This window comes from Debaryomyces fabryi (assembly GCF_001447935.2).
Source record: "Debaryomyces fabryi strain CBS 789 chromosome Unknown contig00043, whole genome shotgun sequence".
Lineage (NCBI taxonomy): Eukaryota > Fungi > Ascomycota > Pichiomycetes > Serinales > Debaryomycetaceae > Debaryomyces > Debaryomyces fabryi.
In genome coordinates this window covers 38,648-57,611 of record NW_015385469.1, presented here as the reverse complement: position 1 = coordinate 57,611, position 18,964 = coordinate 38,648, and the positions used below count along the sequence as shown (strand labels likewise).

Here is an 18,964-nt window from a genome sequence, read left to right as displayed (position 1 = left end):
ACGTAGATAAAATTATAGGTTTTATTGGTCGCTTAACAATCTTTGAAATTTGATTCGCCAAAATTATGATCGTAAATTTGATCGCACTGTCTACCGAGTATGATTCATTAATGCAAATTTATCTTGTTCAAAAGAAATCGTTAGTGAATAAAACACACATTAGGGAATACAAGACACATTTAGTAAAGCCTTGCTTATAATGTTGAGGACTCGAAATTGTTTATCTTTACGTCATCTTGTAAAGAAGCAGAATATAGTAAGACAATTATCTAATAGGTCTTTGCTAGTGCCATTAAAACCTACGCATAGACTACAGACAATTCGTAAATTCGCCAGTACAACCAGAATAAGAAATGAAGCTGAGCCACAATTAAACCATAATGCTGAAACACCTTTCGATCAATTATCAGAAGAAGAACAAGCCACTTTGAAGGAAGAAAGAGCAACAGATTCAGTCGATGTATGTATTGTCGGAGGTGGACCAGCTGGATTAGTCACGGCCATCAAATTGAAATTACTTGACAACGAACATGGATCAGGCGAGCTAAGGGTCATAGTTTTGGAAAAGGCAGGTGACTTTGGCTCACATATTGTTAGTGGTGCAGTTATTGAGCCAAGAGCATTGAAAGAGTTATTCCCAGATAGTGAATTTTTGAAAGAAGATGGATCAGGAATTCCCTTACCAGACGATTTGGTTACTATAGTAGAAAGTGATTCGATGAAATTCTTAACGGAGGAGAATGCATACCCAGTACCTGAACCACCACAATTAATAAACCATGGCAAAAATTATATTGTTTCATTGAATAATGTTGTGAAATATTTAGCTGAAAAAGCTGAGGAGTTGGGTGTTGAATTATATCCTGGGATTTCTGTGAGTGAAGTTGTCTACAATGAAAAGGGTGATGCTATTAAAGGTGTAGCTACAAAAGATATGGGAATTTCAAAAACTGGAGCTCCGAAGGATTCTTTTGAAAGAGGTATGGAATTTCACGCTAGAATGACTGTACTTGGTGAAGGTTGTCATGGATCATTAACCAAAGAAGTTATTTCCAAATTCAACCTAAGAGAACAAAGTGAACCTCAAACCTATGGTTTAGGTATTAAGGAAGTTTGGGAAGTCAATCCTGAAAATTTTGAAAAGGGTACAGTAGCACATACCATGGGTTATCCGCTATCATCGGATGTTTATGGAGGTGGTTTTATGTACCATTTTGGTGATGGATTAGTTACTGTGGGTTTAGTAGTTGGATTGGATTATGCCAACCCTTATATATCACCATATCAAGAATTTCAAAAAATGAAATTACACCCATTTTATTCGAATGTTTTGGAAGGTGGAAAATGTCTTTCATATGCGGCTAGAGCCCTTAATGAAGGTGGGTTTCAGTCTGTTCCGCAGTTATATTTTCCAGGCGGAATCTTAGTGGGTTGTTCAGCTGGTTTTGTTAATGTGCCGAAAATCAAAGGTACGCATACAGCCATGAAGTCGGGTATCCTAGCAGCAGAAACTATTTTCAAGGAAATTGAAAATTTAGATCCAGTTGAAGAAGGAACATTAGATGACGCTAGACCAATAACGTTGAAAGCATACGAAGAAGCTTACGAAAACTCATGGATTCATGAGGAATTACATGAAGTCCGTAATGTTCGTCCTTCGTTTAATGGGCCATTAGGATTATTAGGAGGCTTAATACACTCTGGTATCTCGACCATGTTTACTAGGGGATGTGAACCGTGGACTTTGAGTCATCATTCTACTGATGCTGCAGCTACAAAGGATGCTTCAAACTTTGAACCGATTGAATATCCTAAGCCAGATGGAAAATTAACATTTGATCTCTTGACATCTGTCTCAAGGACGGGCACATACCATGACGATGATGAACAATGCCACTTAAGAATTCCAAATCAGGATTATCGTAAACATGCAAGTATATCTTATCCAAAATTCAAGGGTGTGGAGCAAAGATTTTGTCCTGCAGGGGTATATGAGTACACGGAAGATGAAAACGAACCATTAGGAGTTAAATTCCAGATAAACAGTCAAAATTGTATTCATTGCAAAACATGCGATATCAAAGTTCCAACCCAAGACATTAATTGGACTGTTCCTGAAGGTGGTGGAGGTCCAAAATATTATATGACATAATTTGTCATACTAATATTTAAATGATGTACACTAGCCATAAATTCTGTAAAAAGTCTACACATGCGAACTTAAATAGTTTATATTATACAAATAGAGAGATGTCATGACAAAAACAAAAATAATATATAATAATACTAAGTACTATCATACACATTTCTTGAAAAATAGTCATAAGCCGTTAAGAATAGTTTTTTTTTAATATACACACAGGATTAAACATGATATATTACTTCCAGTAATAATCAAAAATTCCCACAATTAATACAATAAAATAAATCAAATCACGATGATTTGTCCCTGTTTTTAATATTTTTAAATAAGGAAAGCCTTAAACCATGAAATTTTTTCCCATTTTGAATATATCACCTGAATGTTTTTAATATCTTTTTTTAGATTTTTAAACAATTTATAAGAAGTAGAGAAGATAATGAACACGAGAGTAAAGAAAACGCCTGAAAATAATTGACCAACAAAAAAAAATAACAATTAAGCGAAAAATTTATCCAAATCTGATAAACTAATCTCTTCTGGAGTACCGATATCCTGAGTTAAAAATCCTGATCTTACAACGTTCAACCATTTTTTATTAGAAGGGCAGCTTACATTTGAGTTCGCCGTTGTGCTTGCATTAGACTTCAAAGAAGACTCGGATAATTGAGATGATGGAGCAGAAATTGCTTTAAAAGCAGCAGCATGTAATGCGGCAGCAGCTGCTGCAGCATTGGCATTGTGTGAACTAGGTGTTCTTGGAGCCCTAGGTGCAGCAGCAGCAGCAGTCAAAATTTTTGGCTTTTTGTTTGACGACAAGTAAGATAAAGATTTAGAACGTTTACCATTTTTCTTAAATGAATCGATGTACATATCATTCATTTCTAAATTGATGCCATTGTCTTCATCGTCATCTTCAATATCATTGAAAACCTCAAATTCTTCAAATTCTAAATCTGATTCTTGTTGATTACTGGACGTAATCTTTTTAGATTCACCATTAGCTTCAGTTAAAGAAGCGGTTACCGGTGCTGAAGAATATGGGACAACCAAGTTAGACTTATCTAAGGCACTTTCTAAAAACGTATTCTTTGTGACACCTAAATCAAACATTGTTTGTCTTCTTGGCTTCAAAATATTAGCTTGTTTGCCAGCCTCTAATGAATTTCTTTCATCAATTTTGGATGCAGAAGGACTTTCACTATGATCATGCTGCTGCTTTTGTACTTCCATAACATTCTTAACATGCAAATGGAAGTCGTCAGTTAAAAGACCTCTATAAACATACACCATCCTTTTAGGTGACGCATCAGCCCAATCTCTAGACAAAGCATATTTAAGACTTGAGTCACCCTTTTCGACTCTTTTAACATAAGCATTCAATTTAGCACTGACAAGATTTGAAGTCTTAGTTGACAAATTGGCCATATCTGGATGTTGCTCAACCAAGATATCACAAATTTGTTTGACTGTCATTCCACTTCCTTCAGGATCCTTCTCGTATAATATAACGAAAATTGCATACAAAACATCATCTTCTAAGGAAGGATCATCCTTTTGACTTGGTTTTGGCTTTTCTCCTGTAACAGGAATTGTGGTTGAGATACCAGTTGCAATTGGTGCCCTGCTAGTATTCTTCGGTTTCTTCAAGACATTAACATTCGAATTAGTAGGATTGATCGACGGAGACGACCCTCTTGAGCTATTCGAGGTAATGGAGGTAGTTGAAGAAGGCGCAATTGTCGTTGCGTTCAATTTCCTATAGGAATCTGAATTCATCAAAGAATCAGGTGAAATGCTTCTCAGAGTAGGAGATAACTCAACGGGGCTTAAGCTCTTCTCTGGGGTCAATGGCTTAATATCACTCTCAGAAAGCTTCCCCTTCATATCATCCATAGACGATTTGAAACCTTGAGTCATATCATTATCGGATGAAGTCGTCGATGCTGATGAGTTCAAGCTCAACGTCTTTGGGTTGAAAGCTGGGGATGCGGGAGTTGAAGTAACTGGAAATCCAAGAGGTCTTCTATCTGCCAAAGCCATATCTCTTCTGTAAGTTTTGTATCACTTGTAAATTTATAAATACTTGCAAATTATTATTGATTTAAACAAGTAAAGTTATTGGAAACAACGGTTCATATAATTTGAAGGATGGAATATTTATAAATTTTTAATTATAATGTAATCTTGCTAAAACCAAATTCTTAGTTTTACCGTTATGAAAAAAATCTCTTGATGGAAGGGCAATAAGTTATAAAAATAGTTAAATATTATAAACTAGTCCCTATTATAACACTGATAATCTCGATTTCTGTTCTGTATCAAAACAAAAACCTGGTAAAAAAAATGTTAAAAACGAAAGAAAAAGAAAAAGAAAAAAAAAAGGTCTATAATAAACATTAATATCAAGCTTCCTTATGACAAGAATTTTCAACTAAGTTTCTTTCTTGTAGATGGCATTAATATACTAGATAAATGCAAGATTTCTATTTTCACTTTTTTTTTCATCCCCTTATTATCAAAGTCAAAAAAAAAAATCCTGCCACTTAAAAGTATACCTTTACCTCATAATATACAAATAGTTATCATACATTTTCTTTCGATAGATCTATGTATCTTTTTCTTAACCTAATTTAAAAGAAGTATATTGCTTTGTATTAAACAGGGATTGCTTAAATTTTCAGATGTAATTTTCAGATGTCGCAGAATGAAAATTTACTTTCCAAACAGCAGTCACGATAACGGTTCTTTTCTGATTATTTAGTTTACATTTAAGCTTTCTTGGTATATTAACGGTCTACTTGATAGATATACTATTTCCAATTTATATCTGGTATATTTGGTGAGCTTCCATCTTAGTGGTGGTTTAAAATATCTCTTGTATTCCCTTAAAGTTGACACGAACACAGATCTCGTAGGGCCGGAACCGCTCTTGCATGAATGTTCACCTACAGCGTTCATATCGATTTTAGAATACTCTTACTCTACATATATCTCCTGATCACCCATATAGATCACTTTACACTCTAGTATTGCTCAAAACCTCTGTATTAGCACTATATCAACATTGCCTTCGAATGCCATCTGATAAATATTGCAACCATTTAGGCGCGCAGAAGAACTTTTCCAGGTGCCGATAAGAAATAGGCTACATAAAATAGATAAGTACATAAATCGAGTTCAAAGGACTCTAAATCAGTACAAATTGTTTTCTACAAGAAAGGGAGGTTCAAGGTACATGTTTACACATTGGATTCATGTTTGGCTATCTCCATATTCCCCAGGTCCTATTATCTGCTTGCCTATGCAGATCATCAATACATTTCGTGTGTTTACCGAATCGTATCAATTTTCGATGCAACAAAACGTGAATCGCATCTCGCGAGAAAAGTAAGTCACAGTAGTATCATATGATACTTTGAGGGCAGATACCCGCATCCCCATATTTTGAGCTAAAGGTTGATAGCAGGAATCTTGGGGTAAATGACACGTAACCAAATATTACGCGAGAGTTGACGGTTTAATTTTGACGAAACGACACAAAATCAAAGACGGTTAAATTTAGAGTTTATTAGCAGCTAATTTTGCCAAATTGGGCTAAATCGAGTAAAAATTCAGCCTATGACTAAATTTTGGCACCGCTACAGTATCGGAAATTGGATGCGGACAATTAATGATACGTATGAAGAATGGTTATTGTATTATTTAGGAAAGTTAATCTATTTTTACAGAACCCCTGGTAGCCAAATCTATGGCTTGTTTAGACTTTTCAAAATCGTCATGCCAGTATGTGTCCTGATAGACACTAGACAAAGAATCACCAGATGGGGGTATGAACCAGTAGTTTAATGCAATATGAACGTTGTCTTTATTTTCGGCTACAGTGTCACTACCAAAACTGGACACTTCGTGGAACCATCCAGTAGGCAAGTATAACATTTCACCCGGTTTCAACCATACGGTCAATCGAGGTGTGTCCAAAAATCCTGGAAAGTGGGTGTTACTAAATTCAATAAGCTCCAGGCGCTCATGTGCATTCAATTCGTCGAGGTGCAACAATACAGGAGGAATGTGAGAGAAGCTAGGGGGATTCGTTGGCTGATGATCAAATTTTGATTCCTGCTTATTGATTATAGTTAATAATTCCTCCTTCGTGTCTGGGTCTACGTCTTTATGGGCTAATTGCCATCTAGCGACTTCTCGCACCATGGCACCATCCTCCCTGATATGACTCCACGACGGAGCATTTTCATCCCTATAATAGTCTATGACCCCCGAATTGTAAACCCTGTAGATAGTGCCCACCGTAGATAGCTTATCTGCATCATACGGAGAAAATAATGTGAATCTTTTGGATCCAGAAACCAAAATGTAGAGATTATCTGCATGATCATGGTGCAATCCGGATGAGCTCCCGTTTCCAGGAATATATTTGCTAGAGAGATCACCGAGATTCTGAGGCTTCTGGCTTGGTTTAGAGTATCCCATCCAGATATTTATCTGTTGTGGTATTAACATGGACAATAAGGATGGGGTATGAGGTAACTTGTTGTACATATTTGTCAAAGGTGGCTGAAATAGTTGACGAATACGATCCCGTATTTCTTCTTCATCCATTTCGTTGTCTGAATTCTCCTCCTCAAAATCATCTTGCAAGTTGCTCATATCTATGGATCCAAATGACGAATCGGATTCTGAGCCATCATCCTGTTGAAAGAGTGGTTCTGCATGTTCTTCTTCAAACTCGTTTTCTCCGTCGTCTTCTTCACTATCTCCGACCTCCTTTTTTTCCTCCTTATTATCCTCCCCAGATTCCTTATCTAAATCGCAACTTCCGTCTGAATCGTCATCATCGTCCTCGTATTGAGTCGTCAAATAATAATCGGCTTCACCTTTGTCAAATTTTTCAACCAACTCATCCAAACCCATCCTAACCCGTTCAAGGTTGCTTCCAAAGCCCCCTTTATATCTCTTTTCTACCTTCAACTTGCCATCATACCCTAATAACCCCGCCAATCTGTCGATACGAAAATCATTGATATCAATTTCTTTTATGCAATCGGAGAATTTAACCGGTTTCCTAGGCTTGACGTACCTTTGATAAAACTCTTCCTTATTTAAACTTTCCACCTCAATTTGTTCTATACGCTCATCACCACCGCTTATCCTATATTTCGTATACTCATGGCAAGCATATGTTGCACTGTGGTTGTATTTAGTCTTTTTATTTCCCATAGCCTAAACCTGCTTTTTATTGTGTTTTTTTTAACTTTTTGCTATTATACTAGTTATTAATATTATGCATTTGCCCAGGCATAATTACTGTTTAGCGATGGTTTTCATCAGAAAATTATATTCTCGCACGAAAATTCCCTAGAACACAGTATTCCTATTACAGATAATTAGGAATAAGAAAAATTTCGGAACGTTCCGCAAGGATGTTGGCCAATCTGATTTTATACCCGTTTGGAGTAAATTTGTGATCTATTATATATCTATGTCGCACATTATAGGTTGCGTTATGCGAAAGTTTAATTTCACCTCCTTTCGCCAATATTCGTGGCCTTTCGTCCAGTTCGTAGAATAGTAAATGGTCCAGACTAATATTCTGAAATTCATGTTACATGATTTATTCTAATAATAGTGAGCATCACCAGGGTGCATTTCTAGAGAACAAGGGATGGAGAAAACTGGCATAGCATTAAATATTTACATATTTTTTGTTCACATGGAAACTTATATTATATAATCTGCACAGATACCATATCCGGATATGAAGAATTTACATAGATAACAAAGAACCAAAAACCTGTTAGTGTCCGGGCAGCTTAACGGATTTATCATACAGATAATTGTTTGCCGCACAATTATGGATGTGAAATAAATACTTTTGAATATGAAAATGATATATTGATTGAAGAAAATGAAAATGAAAATCTAATAATATATATGATGAGATGATAATGCAGTTTAAGAGATGTAGAAAGCTGGCTTTCTGGCTCTAAGTTTTTTATTTGGAGATTCCACAGTAATGTCATCGATCGATCTTTTCCTAGTATGGAAAAAGTTATATGTAGTTGTAGTAGGCATATGCAATGGAGGATGAATATCCACCGGAGACTTGATTGGAAAAGAGTCGAAAGACGAGTGTTCAGGTGATGCTTTGGGGGATGGTAGCAACTCGCTTGTGGTTGAGGAAATAGAAAGGTTGTATGAATGCGAGTTGGTAGCTTGAGTAGACGAGTGCGAAGGAAGTTCAATCCTGGGGGATATGTTATTTGAAACAGGCGTCCTTGGGAAGTTACCGTAAGAAACATTTTGGGACGATTGCTCGTGGATTTGAAACTTCGGGGTGAGTGGAGTAATATTAGCATTCTGGTTGTTAACGTGGCGTATCATAATCTTCATCAATTTGAGCGTCGACCCATTTTCGCTGAAGTATTTTAACTTCAAGGAAGGAGGTGGACACTTTAATATCTTCAATAAATTCTTGTAGAATGAGTTGAAAGATGCGAGGTCGAGGAGTGAATCTTGTTCCAAATACGAATTGAGGTGTTTCAAAACACTCTCCAACTTGATAGGAACGTTACAAATAAGCAAACTAGTCAATAGTCCTCCCAATGCTATTTGTGATGAGTTATTGTTGAAGTAGATATTAGGGTAAAATTGAATCAACTCACAGATGTACAAAGCCATAGTCTTGACGTTGTTCTTATTGGCTGGTGACGACTCGACAAATTTGCTTGAGTCCAACATGTTGATGAAGATTTCAATAAACTGATCAAATGTAGGGTAGTTGATCAGCCAGTTCAACGACTTCAACACATGGTTCTCCATTTCCAAGAAAAGCTTTTTGTCGTAGCAGTTACAGCACATCTTGCATAAGTCAAACAACGACGGTATCTTGAATTTGGCGTCCAAGTTCTTGCAACTGATCCAAAGACTTGTTAACCCCAACAATTGATAATGCTGCTTCTTCACAATCCTGGTGGAGCAGTATCTGTCAATTAAGTTCACCGTGAGTGGAAATGTCGACAACGACAAATTCAACTTACTGATCACATCCATCAAAAAGTCTAGCAACAAGGGTCTCATTTTTAAATTGATTTCTGGTTGTTGTTGTATCAACGACAAACTAGGTGCGGTGGTACTTTGTATCGAACTCAAGTGATATAGAATGTCAGCCTGATATTCGTCTATATTTAATCGTTGTTCCATAGTAGCTGTATGTAACAGGCAGAGATTATGTGTTTTTTAGGTGTAAGATGTATGAAAAACTTTGATGAAACGAATGGATGTAGTACAATTAAACTGAATTAATCATAGAGACGTATATAGAACTAAAGATGTCGTTACAATCACTCAAATTAATTAAAGTTTAATGATATACGTCCTTATATATATATCCAAGATGTCGAACTTGGTATACCTCTGCAACCAGGATAGTTTGATCGCTCCTATTTTCACCTTGCTGTTTTATACACTCCTCACATTATGCTGAATTCATCACAATGTCCTTAGGATAAAGTATTATCGACTATTAGCATAATTCAATATAGAGGCGAACACTACATGCAAGCCCCTGTAGAGCAATCGACATTCTGACAAAATAACCTGAGGCATCGTATAATTTGTACAACACCACGCAACCACGGTAGTATTGTAGAAACTAGACTATAATAAGAAATACTATTAAGAAATACTTACTAGGCCAAATAATGTCGTAGTTTATCTCGGTTAGCTCACTAAGAAATAAATTTATGACAAGGTGGCCATGCATGTATCGGTGCGATGGCAGTAACACCACCAACTATGTCCGGGAGATATGAATGCGAAGAGACATTTCACCTCCTTATGGGTTTATGAAGGAGGAGGAAGAAAGTTCATATGCACGTCGAAACCTGTGTCGTGTGAATCGTACGGAAGGTCGCTCGCCTGTGGCATGGGATCGGTGTTACTCTGGCACAGAGTTTTTCAGGACAATCAATTTCTTTTTTCATGGCCATTTCAGACGAAAAAGGCTCCCGATTACATAAGCATCGAAGCGGATTTTTTTTATTTTTCAGTAACTAGATAGAATACTACAAGCATTACCTATAGAACCGGACATTTCTCGCATATAGGATTAATAGTGCCAGGGCGACACAGGACAGATTAGACAGAGTTTATTAACAAGGACATTAAAAGTCATCAAAAGCGTGCAATGAGTGAAATTGAAGCTACAGCTACAGAATCCCGGGATGAGATGGTACAAAGGCACAAGGTGGAACAAAAGAACTTGATGGCCACCATCACGGGAATGAAAAAACAGGCAACCAAGAAAACGAGAAAGGGAGTGATAAGCAAATGCAATGAGCTCCAGGAGAGTCTTAATCAAAAGCACAAGAAAGAGTTGAGTGAGCTTGATGGAAACACAACTGATGACGTGGAAGATGAATTAAGACCCGAAGACTTGCTCGCACAAATGGAAAAAACCACAATAAACGACACTAACAATGCTGAGGAGAAGAAACTGTCCGCTGAGGCCATCAATACAGACGCACGTCAACCTAAAAGAAATAGACAGAAAGAACGGTTAGCCAAACGAAATGCTAAAATTGAGCAAATGAAGGACGAAGCAAGAAAGGAGTCGGAGAACGATGTCGACTACCGAAAAATCGAACAGGAGTCGATGCAACATATAATCGAACGGGGTAATTTGGTAGTTTACGAAATTAAGCCCGATGGGCATTGCTTATTCGCTTCAATCCAAGATCAGTTGAGTATCAGACACCCCAAAGACGTGTCAATTCAAGAATTGCGTGATACAGCTGCTCTTTACATGAAATCCCACCCCGACGATTTTATCCCATTCTTATTTGACGAAGCCACGAATTCTTTAAGAGATCTAACGGAATACACGAATGAACTTACTACTACGGCCATGTGGGGTTCAGATATGGAGATAATGGCATTAGCTAACGAATACGATTGTCCCATCACAGTTTTGATGGCTGGTGGTTCACCCATTACTATAAACCCAGAAGGATCGAATCCAGAGTTAAAATTAGCTTTTTACAAACATTCATTTGGATTGGGCGAGCACTACAATTCTTTGAGAGACATGTAATCTGTATAGGGTATAATTATAGACATTTTATGTGCGGATTACGTAAGATATGCGTGTGGTGTTATTGTTTATGTACAATTCTCGTATTCTCTGCTGTCAGACAACTGTTATCTTTACGGATCTATCCGGTATCAATCAGCCCCGGTCCGTCTAGTGGATTTCGAAACGTATCTGTAGCAAGCAATCGTTAAAACGATCATAATAGAGATGTAACAATGAGCTACCCTAGATCTTACCAGAAACAGAAATAAGCCCAAATAGTCTACCATCAAGTAGTAAAATAAACTCTATTATTCCCCATAACGCCGTCTGAACAGAAACCAACTTATTGTTAGACTTTTACAATATTTCATTACCTGAATTAAATATCTTAACTTATATTTCCGTATCCACTCCATAACGCATCTGGATGTCTTACTTTATTCTATTGTTCAAGTCTGTTAAAAAACTCAGTAAAAGGGATCGTAATACTAATAATAACTTTAGGGCTGAAAAAATGGAAAGGCTCTTTTGAGGATTGGAAAACTTTTCTATACACTGCCTTACTGTAAGATACCGCGGTTACTAAGTTTATGGCATTGCTTAGAATATGAGAGTTTGATAGTAGCACTCCAATTCCAGTCCCAAACTTACTGTGTGTATGTAGTTTCCTAAGTATATGGGTCGTTTTATTGTTCAAGAAATGTAATCATCTATATTACAGAACCCGCTAATTCTCTTCTAATATATCTAATCTGTCCACACTCCAATTTCGAATTTCCGTTCTCGGATAAATTAAATTAACTAGATAAAGGTCAAGATTTGGAAATGTCGCGCAAGAATGTCTGCCCCCACTAAAACCCCTAACTTCAGGATTTTCTTGAACCAAATATATCCTGGATTGTTCCCTCGATAGAGGACAATAGGGCTCGTTGCTTCGTTAAATTGGCAGTCCTCATCTGGCGGTGGTAGCGGCTTTACATATCGAGAGAGAACGGCACAATGTAACATGAACTACAGAGCCATACTTAAATAAGAGCGGGGATATTTTGAAGATATGTGCGTTAGGCTTATTCGAAGAGAAGCTAGTTCAGGCCATCGTGTTTCAATTATTATTATGACAATGCATAACAATTGCACAATAGGTCTACCAATATCTTAGCATATACTAAAGTATGAATATGACAGCCTAATTGTTGTCAAGGCAGTTGACGATGCACTGACATCAACGGCATTTGGGATTAAATCCTTATTTCACAGGACGACAACGGTATCCCAAGCAAAGGAAAATGGGTGGTGTGGTTACAAAAAATTTCTAGAATAATTTTTTTGCATTTTTCACGTGATTTATGATGTAGTTTTTTTTTCTTAATCGGATAGTTAAATTCTTTTAGATGACTACATATATACACAAAAGTATAGCCTTACATCACAAGAATATTAACTATGGGTTGGTTTTGGGCTGATAGAAACGTACAAAATCAGGTTAGTAAATGTCCTATTGATCATAAATCATTTAAACAAGAGCCTTCAGCTTCGGAGAGTGCTTGTCCAATAAAACACTCTTCTTTAGTAAGCGAATGTCCTATCAAGGATAACGATGAAGTGTTGAACCCTCTTAATAATATGCCGATGGCCATTTCGTCAGAACGTGCACCAGGTCAGAAGATATCATTATCGACAGAAAGAACCATTTCTTCCATTCCTCGAGGTGAGCTGGAAGACCAAGGACTCTGGGAATACCCATCGCCGCAACAAATGTTGAATGCGATGTTGAAGAAAGGAAAAGGCCAGGGTATTCCTGAAGATGCCGTGGAGTCCATGGTGGGTGTTCACAACTTCTTGAATGAGGGTGCTTGGCAGCAAATCTTAGAGTGGGAACAAAAATATACTGAGAGAACGAAAATAGAGCCAAGATTGTTAAGATTCACTGGTAGACCGCATGATTTATCCCCTAGAGCATCTATGTATCTTTGGTTGGGAAAGATTTTCCCAGATACATTTAATACCCAACCTCCATTCGACAGGCATGACTGGACTGTGTTGAGGTCCTTGGGACGAAGTCAAGGTTGGGAACAAGTCAGATACGTAATTGACTACTATGGTGCTCCAGATGACGAAGAAACAGGAATGCCAGCATTTATCTTGGATACAAGACCCGCATTGGATAACCCAACTAACGCATATGATAGATTCGTTCATTGGTCTCAACCTCTCTGGAAAAGGGCAATGGGTGAATTTGATGATTTGTAATAAGTACATCACGGCTTTCTAGCACATTATATTATTCGTGGATGCAATTGACTTTGTATTTGTACGAATTCAGAATATAAATAATTGTAAATAAACTTTAACTATATACAAGTTGTATCTAATTAGCATTAATTAGACTTATTAATTTCGTGTAATAAATTTGATGGAATCTTATACTTATCTGTCAATGAGCGAAGAATCTTTGGTAATTCATACCCTAATTCGCTACTAGTCATATTTGACATTTCATTTATCAAAAACTGAACCTGTTCTGTCTTACCCTTCTTCAAGAAATGAGAAAGTAAGAAATAAAAGGTATAATAATTGGGTTGGACCTTCAAGTTCAACTTAGATTGTTCCTTGAATCTCAAATAGTAATCTAAAGCTAAATTGTCATGCTTGGCTAATAAAGATTTGATCATTAAATTCCAAATTCTAGCGTCATTTCTCACTGTTTTAATGTATTTGTCAAAAATTGTCTCCGCATTACCAATTAACCCATAATCTAATTCACCTTTCATCATTGACGTCATGGTTTGCGGTGAGAGCTTGTTCTTCTTGGAAATATGATCGTACAATACCCTTGCGGCTGCTAAATTAGTACCATCTTTGACTAACCCATCGATAAGAGTAGCAAGAGTATACTCATTGATTTGAAGACCATTAACACCTGCATTTTTAAAGCTGGATAATAATTCTTGAATATCTGGAGCAAAACCTTTCTCACGATGTAATTTGAAATATAAGTCAATTATAATGGTATAGGTACCAACCTCATCAGGTATATTATATTGTTTCATAAATTTCAAAATACCATCAACAGCTTTATAATTCTTAGTCTTAGCGTAATGGTTAATGAAGGAATTCATTGTGGTTGTTGAAGGAACGTAGTTAGATCCATTGGCCATTAATTCTTTCAATTTTTGCTCAGCTTCAGCAATTTTCTTATTTAATAAGAGCCCAATCAAAATATTGTTATTGGCAGTATGAATGACTTTCAAAGAACCTTCACCTTCAGTACTATATTTATTCAAATATTCGTCGACTTTGTCAAATCTGTTCAAGTTTGCAAAACAACCTACAATAATTGACAAGGTCTTAGGGGTTAATTCTGTACCATTGCCAACAATAGTTTGGACTGTTCTCTCGATATTAGTAACAGTTGTGTCTCTCTGTTCTTTCGTCAAACCACGAATATAGCTAGGATGGCCCATTGATCTTATGACAAAGTCCCAAGAAGCTATACTTGGCTTTTCAATACCGTTCTGAATCATTTGTTGGAAAACCTGGAAGACTTTGGAATGCGATTGACATTCATAATAGCCATTCATTAATCTAATTAAAGTATTTTCATTTATTGGTTTATTGTTTTTGATTGAGGCATCTTGCATTTGTTCATATACTTTATTGAGTAAGTTAGTATCGGAATGAATAATAGCATTGTTGATCTTATTAATAATAATAGATCCATTAGGATCCAACGATTCAAGGTTGAATGCTTCTAATTTCTTTTCGAATAATTGGAAGTCTTTACTTAATGACTTATTTAAACCTAATGACATAATAGTTCTCTTAATTTGAAAAATTTCTGGTAATTCCTCAGTTTGTAATAATTTCAATGCATCTTTGAAATCATATTTAAGGTCTTGCAATAAACATGATTGAACATATGCATAGTAAGCAAGGTTCTTGATGTCATGCTGATGGAAGCTATTTTCTCTTAAAACCCTGTACATCTTAAATACATATGGATTATTAGAAGTCTTTGAATATTCAATGAACTTAACCCAATATTGTAAAACATTCTCATACATAACTTTTCTTTCTTCGCCACTTTTCAATTCATGAATCATGGCCCTACTGAAATGATATGCATGGGCAACATTATATGAAATGAAAATATCCAAAATTTCATTGACTGATCTGCTACCGGTATTATTATACGATGGATCCAAAGATTTATCTATAATAGAAGCTAAAATTGGTTGGAAAATTGAGAAAATAGTCTCATCACTAAGACCTTCCACTTGTTGAATTTCACGCAAATAGCTCAATCCTTCCTCTAAAATTTCAATAGATTCTGTTAAGTCATTGCTGGATGAGTTCACAGATGCACGAATTTGGCTACTAATGTCCCTTAATTTGTTATTTACAGGTTTGAACTTGGATGCCTTTCTTTTTCCTTGGAAAGGCTGTTTTTCATTCACAACTTTCACTTCATTATTTGGAGTTTGAACAGTTGATTGGAAACGACTACCTACCAAAACCTGAGCTCTAGTCCTGAGAATACTAGTCCTAGGCAAGCTCTTATACACTAATTGTCTTAAGGGAATCATATCTCTAACCTATTGTTTCCACAAGGTGAAAGTGTAATTTGAAAGAGTACAATATTTCAATGGCCGACCTCGAATTTTTCAAGCGGTTGTGTATGCGAAAAAATTTTCTACTGGGCACTAAACTAATCTACAGCTTAACGATTTGATTTGGTTACAACTTCTTGTATTAAATGTATATATGCTAATATATCTCCACTGGCCTATTGTCGTTGATATCAAAGGATCACTAAATGCTGTTAGTTGGCTGCATAAAAAGGCAATTATCTCTCACGAGCTAAATTTCTAAAATCAAATAATTACATCATTCTTTAAATCAGTTATCTAAAAAAGTCTTATCATGAAACAGATTAATCAATTGAGCTGGGTTTAAGATGGAGTCCTTCGGACTCGTTATCATCATAAAGAATTGTGTGTAATTATTTGATCTCTAGCCACTATAAGTAGCAATCTCCTTAATAATACTTACTTCTTAATACATTATGACCAGTATTTGAAGAAACGAATCTTTGAATTATGTTTTAATATTATTTAAATACAAACTCTAGGAAAAGAACTTGAACTAAGAAAAACTTTTTATAGGCATCAACTGCAACGATTCTACTAGTGAGTCGTGTATGAGACATAATTATCATATCTATTATGTTAAAATTTGCGGAATAATTATATTTCACAAATGGTTTCGTGGTCTAGTTGGTTATGGCATCTGCTTAACACGCAGAACGTCCCCAGTTCGATCCTGGGCGAAATCATTTTTTTTAATGCATTTGTTATCACATACTCGTTAATTCTAATAATTCATATTTTATCTTATTCACAGAAATAAAGTTTACCTTAAGTCCCGAATTTCATGCTAGAAACCAGTACAAAACATGTGGTTGAAGAGAATAACGTAACAAATAATGGTGAAAATGAAAACAATGACAGAACAGAGCCATTGCTATTCTTTAATTATCATGAGTTCTTAGTAGAGGATTATCAAGTTCATCCTTCGTGTCGCAATATTTCGAAGGCAAAGTCCGTTGTTGTGAATCATTTTCCTAACAATCATGTCCCAGTCGATTCCGCTACGTATAGTGATACAAGAATAGTTAGAATCCCACGAATTTTCAGCACAACGAAATTATCTGATATAATCCCCCAGTTTTCAGAATATATCCCTGGAACAGAACCAGCAGCCATTAATGATCAACATGGATTAACTTTCAAACCCGCTGGTATATATGACAATAACTCATTTGGTGAAACGTCTGTTACACCTTTAGTACCGGGCTATATGACTGAAGAGGAGTTTCATACTATTATACACAACATAAATCAATATCTACAAGAAGCCTTCGATCCTTACAATATATGGAATTTATTTGATAGCATACTTGATCTTATTAGTGCCAACTTCTACACTAAAATAATCAATAATTTTCTTGTGGATACTTATTCCAAGCGTAAGTTACAGGAGCTTGAAAAGTATATTGAAAATGAAGTCAATACAAACGCTTTCGCCAATAGACCAGGACTAAAGATTCTTTCACCTAGAAAGAGTGGGTATCTATCAGTATGTATCAATTATTAAACCCGAATCTAAACCAATATACTAACAATTTAGCTTGACATTCAAATTTTAAAACCACAATGAACTCGAATAAAGATAAATATTAACCATTTCTATTCAATACCTTAATAAATCTAATTGTAGTTTGCAAGCATCAAATAATAATTTCAAAGTAGAATCTAATACATAAATATGTGCATCTTATGTACTACCTCATCTCTAATATGCGCACTAATTACGGCCATGAAATAAAAGATATACTTACTCTCCTTTGAAGCTATACAATAAATACATGTTCAAGTATAAACCTAGAAGTATGAATGGTGTATTTGCAATTGAAAAACCTTCTGGTATAACATCATCAAAATTTATAGGTGATATTCAGGCTATTTTCACGAAATCAGAAATTTTTCAAAACGATTTGATCGAAGCCAGAAATAAAGCAGCCCAAGCTTTAGGAACCGATAAGAAATGGTCCAAAGAAAGAATTAACAAAAGAGTAAAGTCTTTAAAAGTAAAAATTGGACATGGTGGTACATTAGATCCAATGGCAAGTGGTGTTTTGGTCGTTGGGGTTGGATTAGGAACTAAGAAATTGCAATATTATCTTAGTGAGTGTAATAAAACTTACGAGACGAAAGCATTGTTAGGAATTTCGACCACTACTGGGGATGCAGAAGGTGAAATTATTACTAAAAATCAAGTAAGTCATATAACTAAAGAAATGATAAAGGAAACTGCGCCAAAATTTATTGGTGATCTTAAGCAAACTCCACCTATATTTTCAGCATTGAAAATGAATGGTAAGCCATTATATGATTATGCAAGAGAAGGTATCCCGTTACCAATGCCCATAAAAGTAAGACAAGTTAAGGTTTTCGATATAAAAGTGCATGATGAAGACTCATTACGAATCGACCACGGCTTTTCGACTTTGCAAAGTGAATTGGATGAACAAGGAAATCCAAAAGAGCACGAATTGTCAAATAATCCAACTTTGAATGACTCTCCTTTATATTTTTCTGATCAATACTTATCAAAGGCGGAAGCTGAAGGATTACCGAAGGAAGTTGGTAAACCTAAGCCTGTGTCTGATGGCTTTCTCCCTGAAAAATTACCACTAATTCATTTAACTGCAGATGTCTCTTCTGGTACATACATCAGAAGTTTAGTAAGTGACTACGGTAGGGCATTAGAATCGTCAGCATATATGGTGGAATTGATACGAGTAAGACAATCTGAATGGCAGTTAGGTAAAAATGTCTTTAAAATCTCTGATTTTGAAAATAGGGACGAAAGAATTTGGGGGCCAGTTTTAAAGAGGGTCTTAGATAGTGATCATGACATAGACGTTCAGAAAGAATTAGACGAATTTTCTGATAAAATCGCTCCGTTACTTAATCGTGAAAAGGAGGTAATAGAAAAGTTTGGTGATGTTAGCAAGGAAGACGTTGATTCTTCTGAAAAGTCCGAAATATTGCCTACTACAGAAACAAAAGCTGAGAAAAGTACCGAACTTCCAAAGAAGAGAACAATTGATGAAATAGAAAAATAAGTATATAGGATTTTATAATCTACGGAATTTTTCAAAGCGCATT

General features: G+C 35.9%; 9 protein-coding genes across 9 annotated transcripts; 5 read left to right on the top strand and 4 right to left on the bottom strand.

The window, feature by feature from the left end:
* Positions 1-199: 199 nt before the first annotated feature.
* On the top strand, positions 200-2,152 carry AC631_02469 (putative electron-transferring-flavoprotein dehydrogenase; the record flags this gene model as incomplete). Its single annotated transcript, XM_015611299.1, has 1 exon — positions 200-2,152. One exon carries the CDS (start codon positions 200-202, stop codon positions 2,150-2,152), a length of 1,953 nt encoding a protein of 650 aa, XP_015467890.1.
* Positions 2,153-2,638: 486 nt separating this feature from the next.
* Positions 2,639-4,183, bottom strand: GDS1 (Gds1p; the record flags this gene model as incomplete). The annotated part of the gene is made up of 1 exon (XM_015611298.1): positions 2,639-4,183. One exon carries the CDS (start codon positions 4,181-4,183, stop codon positions 2,639-2,641), a length of 1,545 nt encoding a protein of 514 aa, XP_015467889.1.
* A 1,671-nt stretch (positions 4,184-5,854) lies between these two features.
* AC631_02467 (uncharacterized protein) lies at positions 5,855-7,375 on the bottom strand (the record flags this gene model as incomplete). Its single annotated transcript, XM_015611297.1, has 1 exon — positions 5,855-7,375. The coding sequence occupies one exon, from the start codon at positions 7,373-7,375 to the stop codon at positions 5,855-5,857; it is 1,521 nt and encodes a 506-aa protein (XP_015467888.1).
* Positions 7,376-8,110: 735 nt separating this feature from the next.
* Positions 8,111-9,235, bottom strand: CLN3 (cyclin; the record flags this gene model as incomplete). Its single annotated transcript, XM_015611296.1, has 1 exon — positions 8,111-9,235. The coding sequence occupies one exon, from the start codon at positions 9,233-9,235 to the stop codon at positions 8,111-8,113; it is 1,125 nt and encodes a 374-aa protein (XP_015467887.1).
* Positions 9,236-10,343: 1,108 nt separating this feature from the next.
* On the top strand, positions 10,344-11,249 carry AC631_02465 (uncharacterized protein; the record flags this gene model as incomplete). Its single annotated transcript, XM_015611295.1, has 1 exon — positions 10,344-11,249. The coding sequence occupies one exon, from the start codon at positions 10,344-10,346 to the stop codon at positions 11,247-11,249; it is 906 nt and encodes a 301-aa protein (XP_015467886.1).
* Positions 11,250-12,674: 1,425 nt separating this feature from the next.
* CYC3 (holocytochrome c synthase) lies at positions 12,675-13,481 on the top strand (the record flags this gene model as incomplete). Its single annotated transcript, XM_015611294.1, has 1 exon — positions 12,675-13,481. The coding sequence occupies one exon, from the start codon at positions 12,675-12,677 to the stop codon at positions 13,479-13,481; it is 807 nt and encodes a 268-aa protein (XP_015467885.1).
* Positions 13,482-13,609: 128 nt separating this feature from the next.
* Positions 13,610-15,817, bottom strand: AC631_02463 (uncharacterized protein; the record flags this gene model as incomplete). The annotated part of the gene is made up of 1 exon (XM_015611293.1): positions 13,610-15,817. The coding sequence occupies one exon, from the start codon at positions 15,815-15,817 to the stop codon at positions 13,610-13,612; it is 2,208 nt and encodes a 735-aa protein (XP_015467884.1).
* Positions 15,818-16,664: 847 nt separating this feature from the next.
* AC631_02462 (uncharacterized protein) lies at positions 16,665-17,387 on the top strand (the record flags this gene model as incomplete). The annotated part of the gene is made up of 1 exon (XM_015611292.1): positions 16,665-17,387. One exon carries the CDS (start codon positions 16,665-16,667, stop codon positions 17,385-17,387), a length of 723 nt encoding a protein of 240 aa, XP_015467883.1.
* A 271-nt stretch (positions 17,388-17,658) lies between these two features.
* On the top strand, positions 17,659-18,921 carry PUS4 (pseudouridine synthase; the record flags this gene model as incomplete). The annotated part of the gene is made up of 1 exon (XM_015611291.1): positions 17,659-18,921. One exon carries the CDS (start codon positions 17,659-17,661, stop codon positions 18,919-18,921), a length of 1,263 nt encoding a protein of 420 aa, XP_015467882.1.
* Between the last annotated feature and the right edge of the window lie 43 nt (positions 18,922-18,964).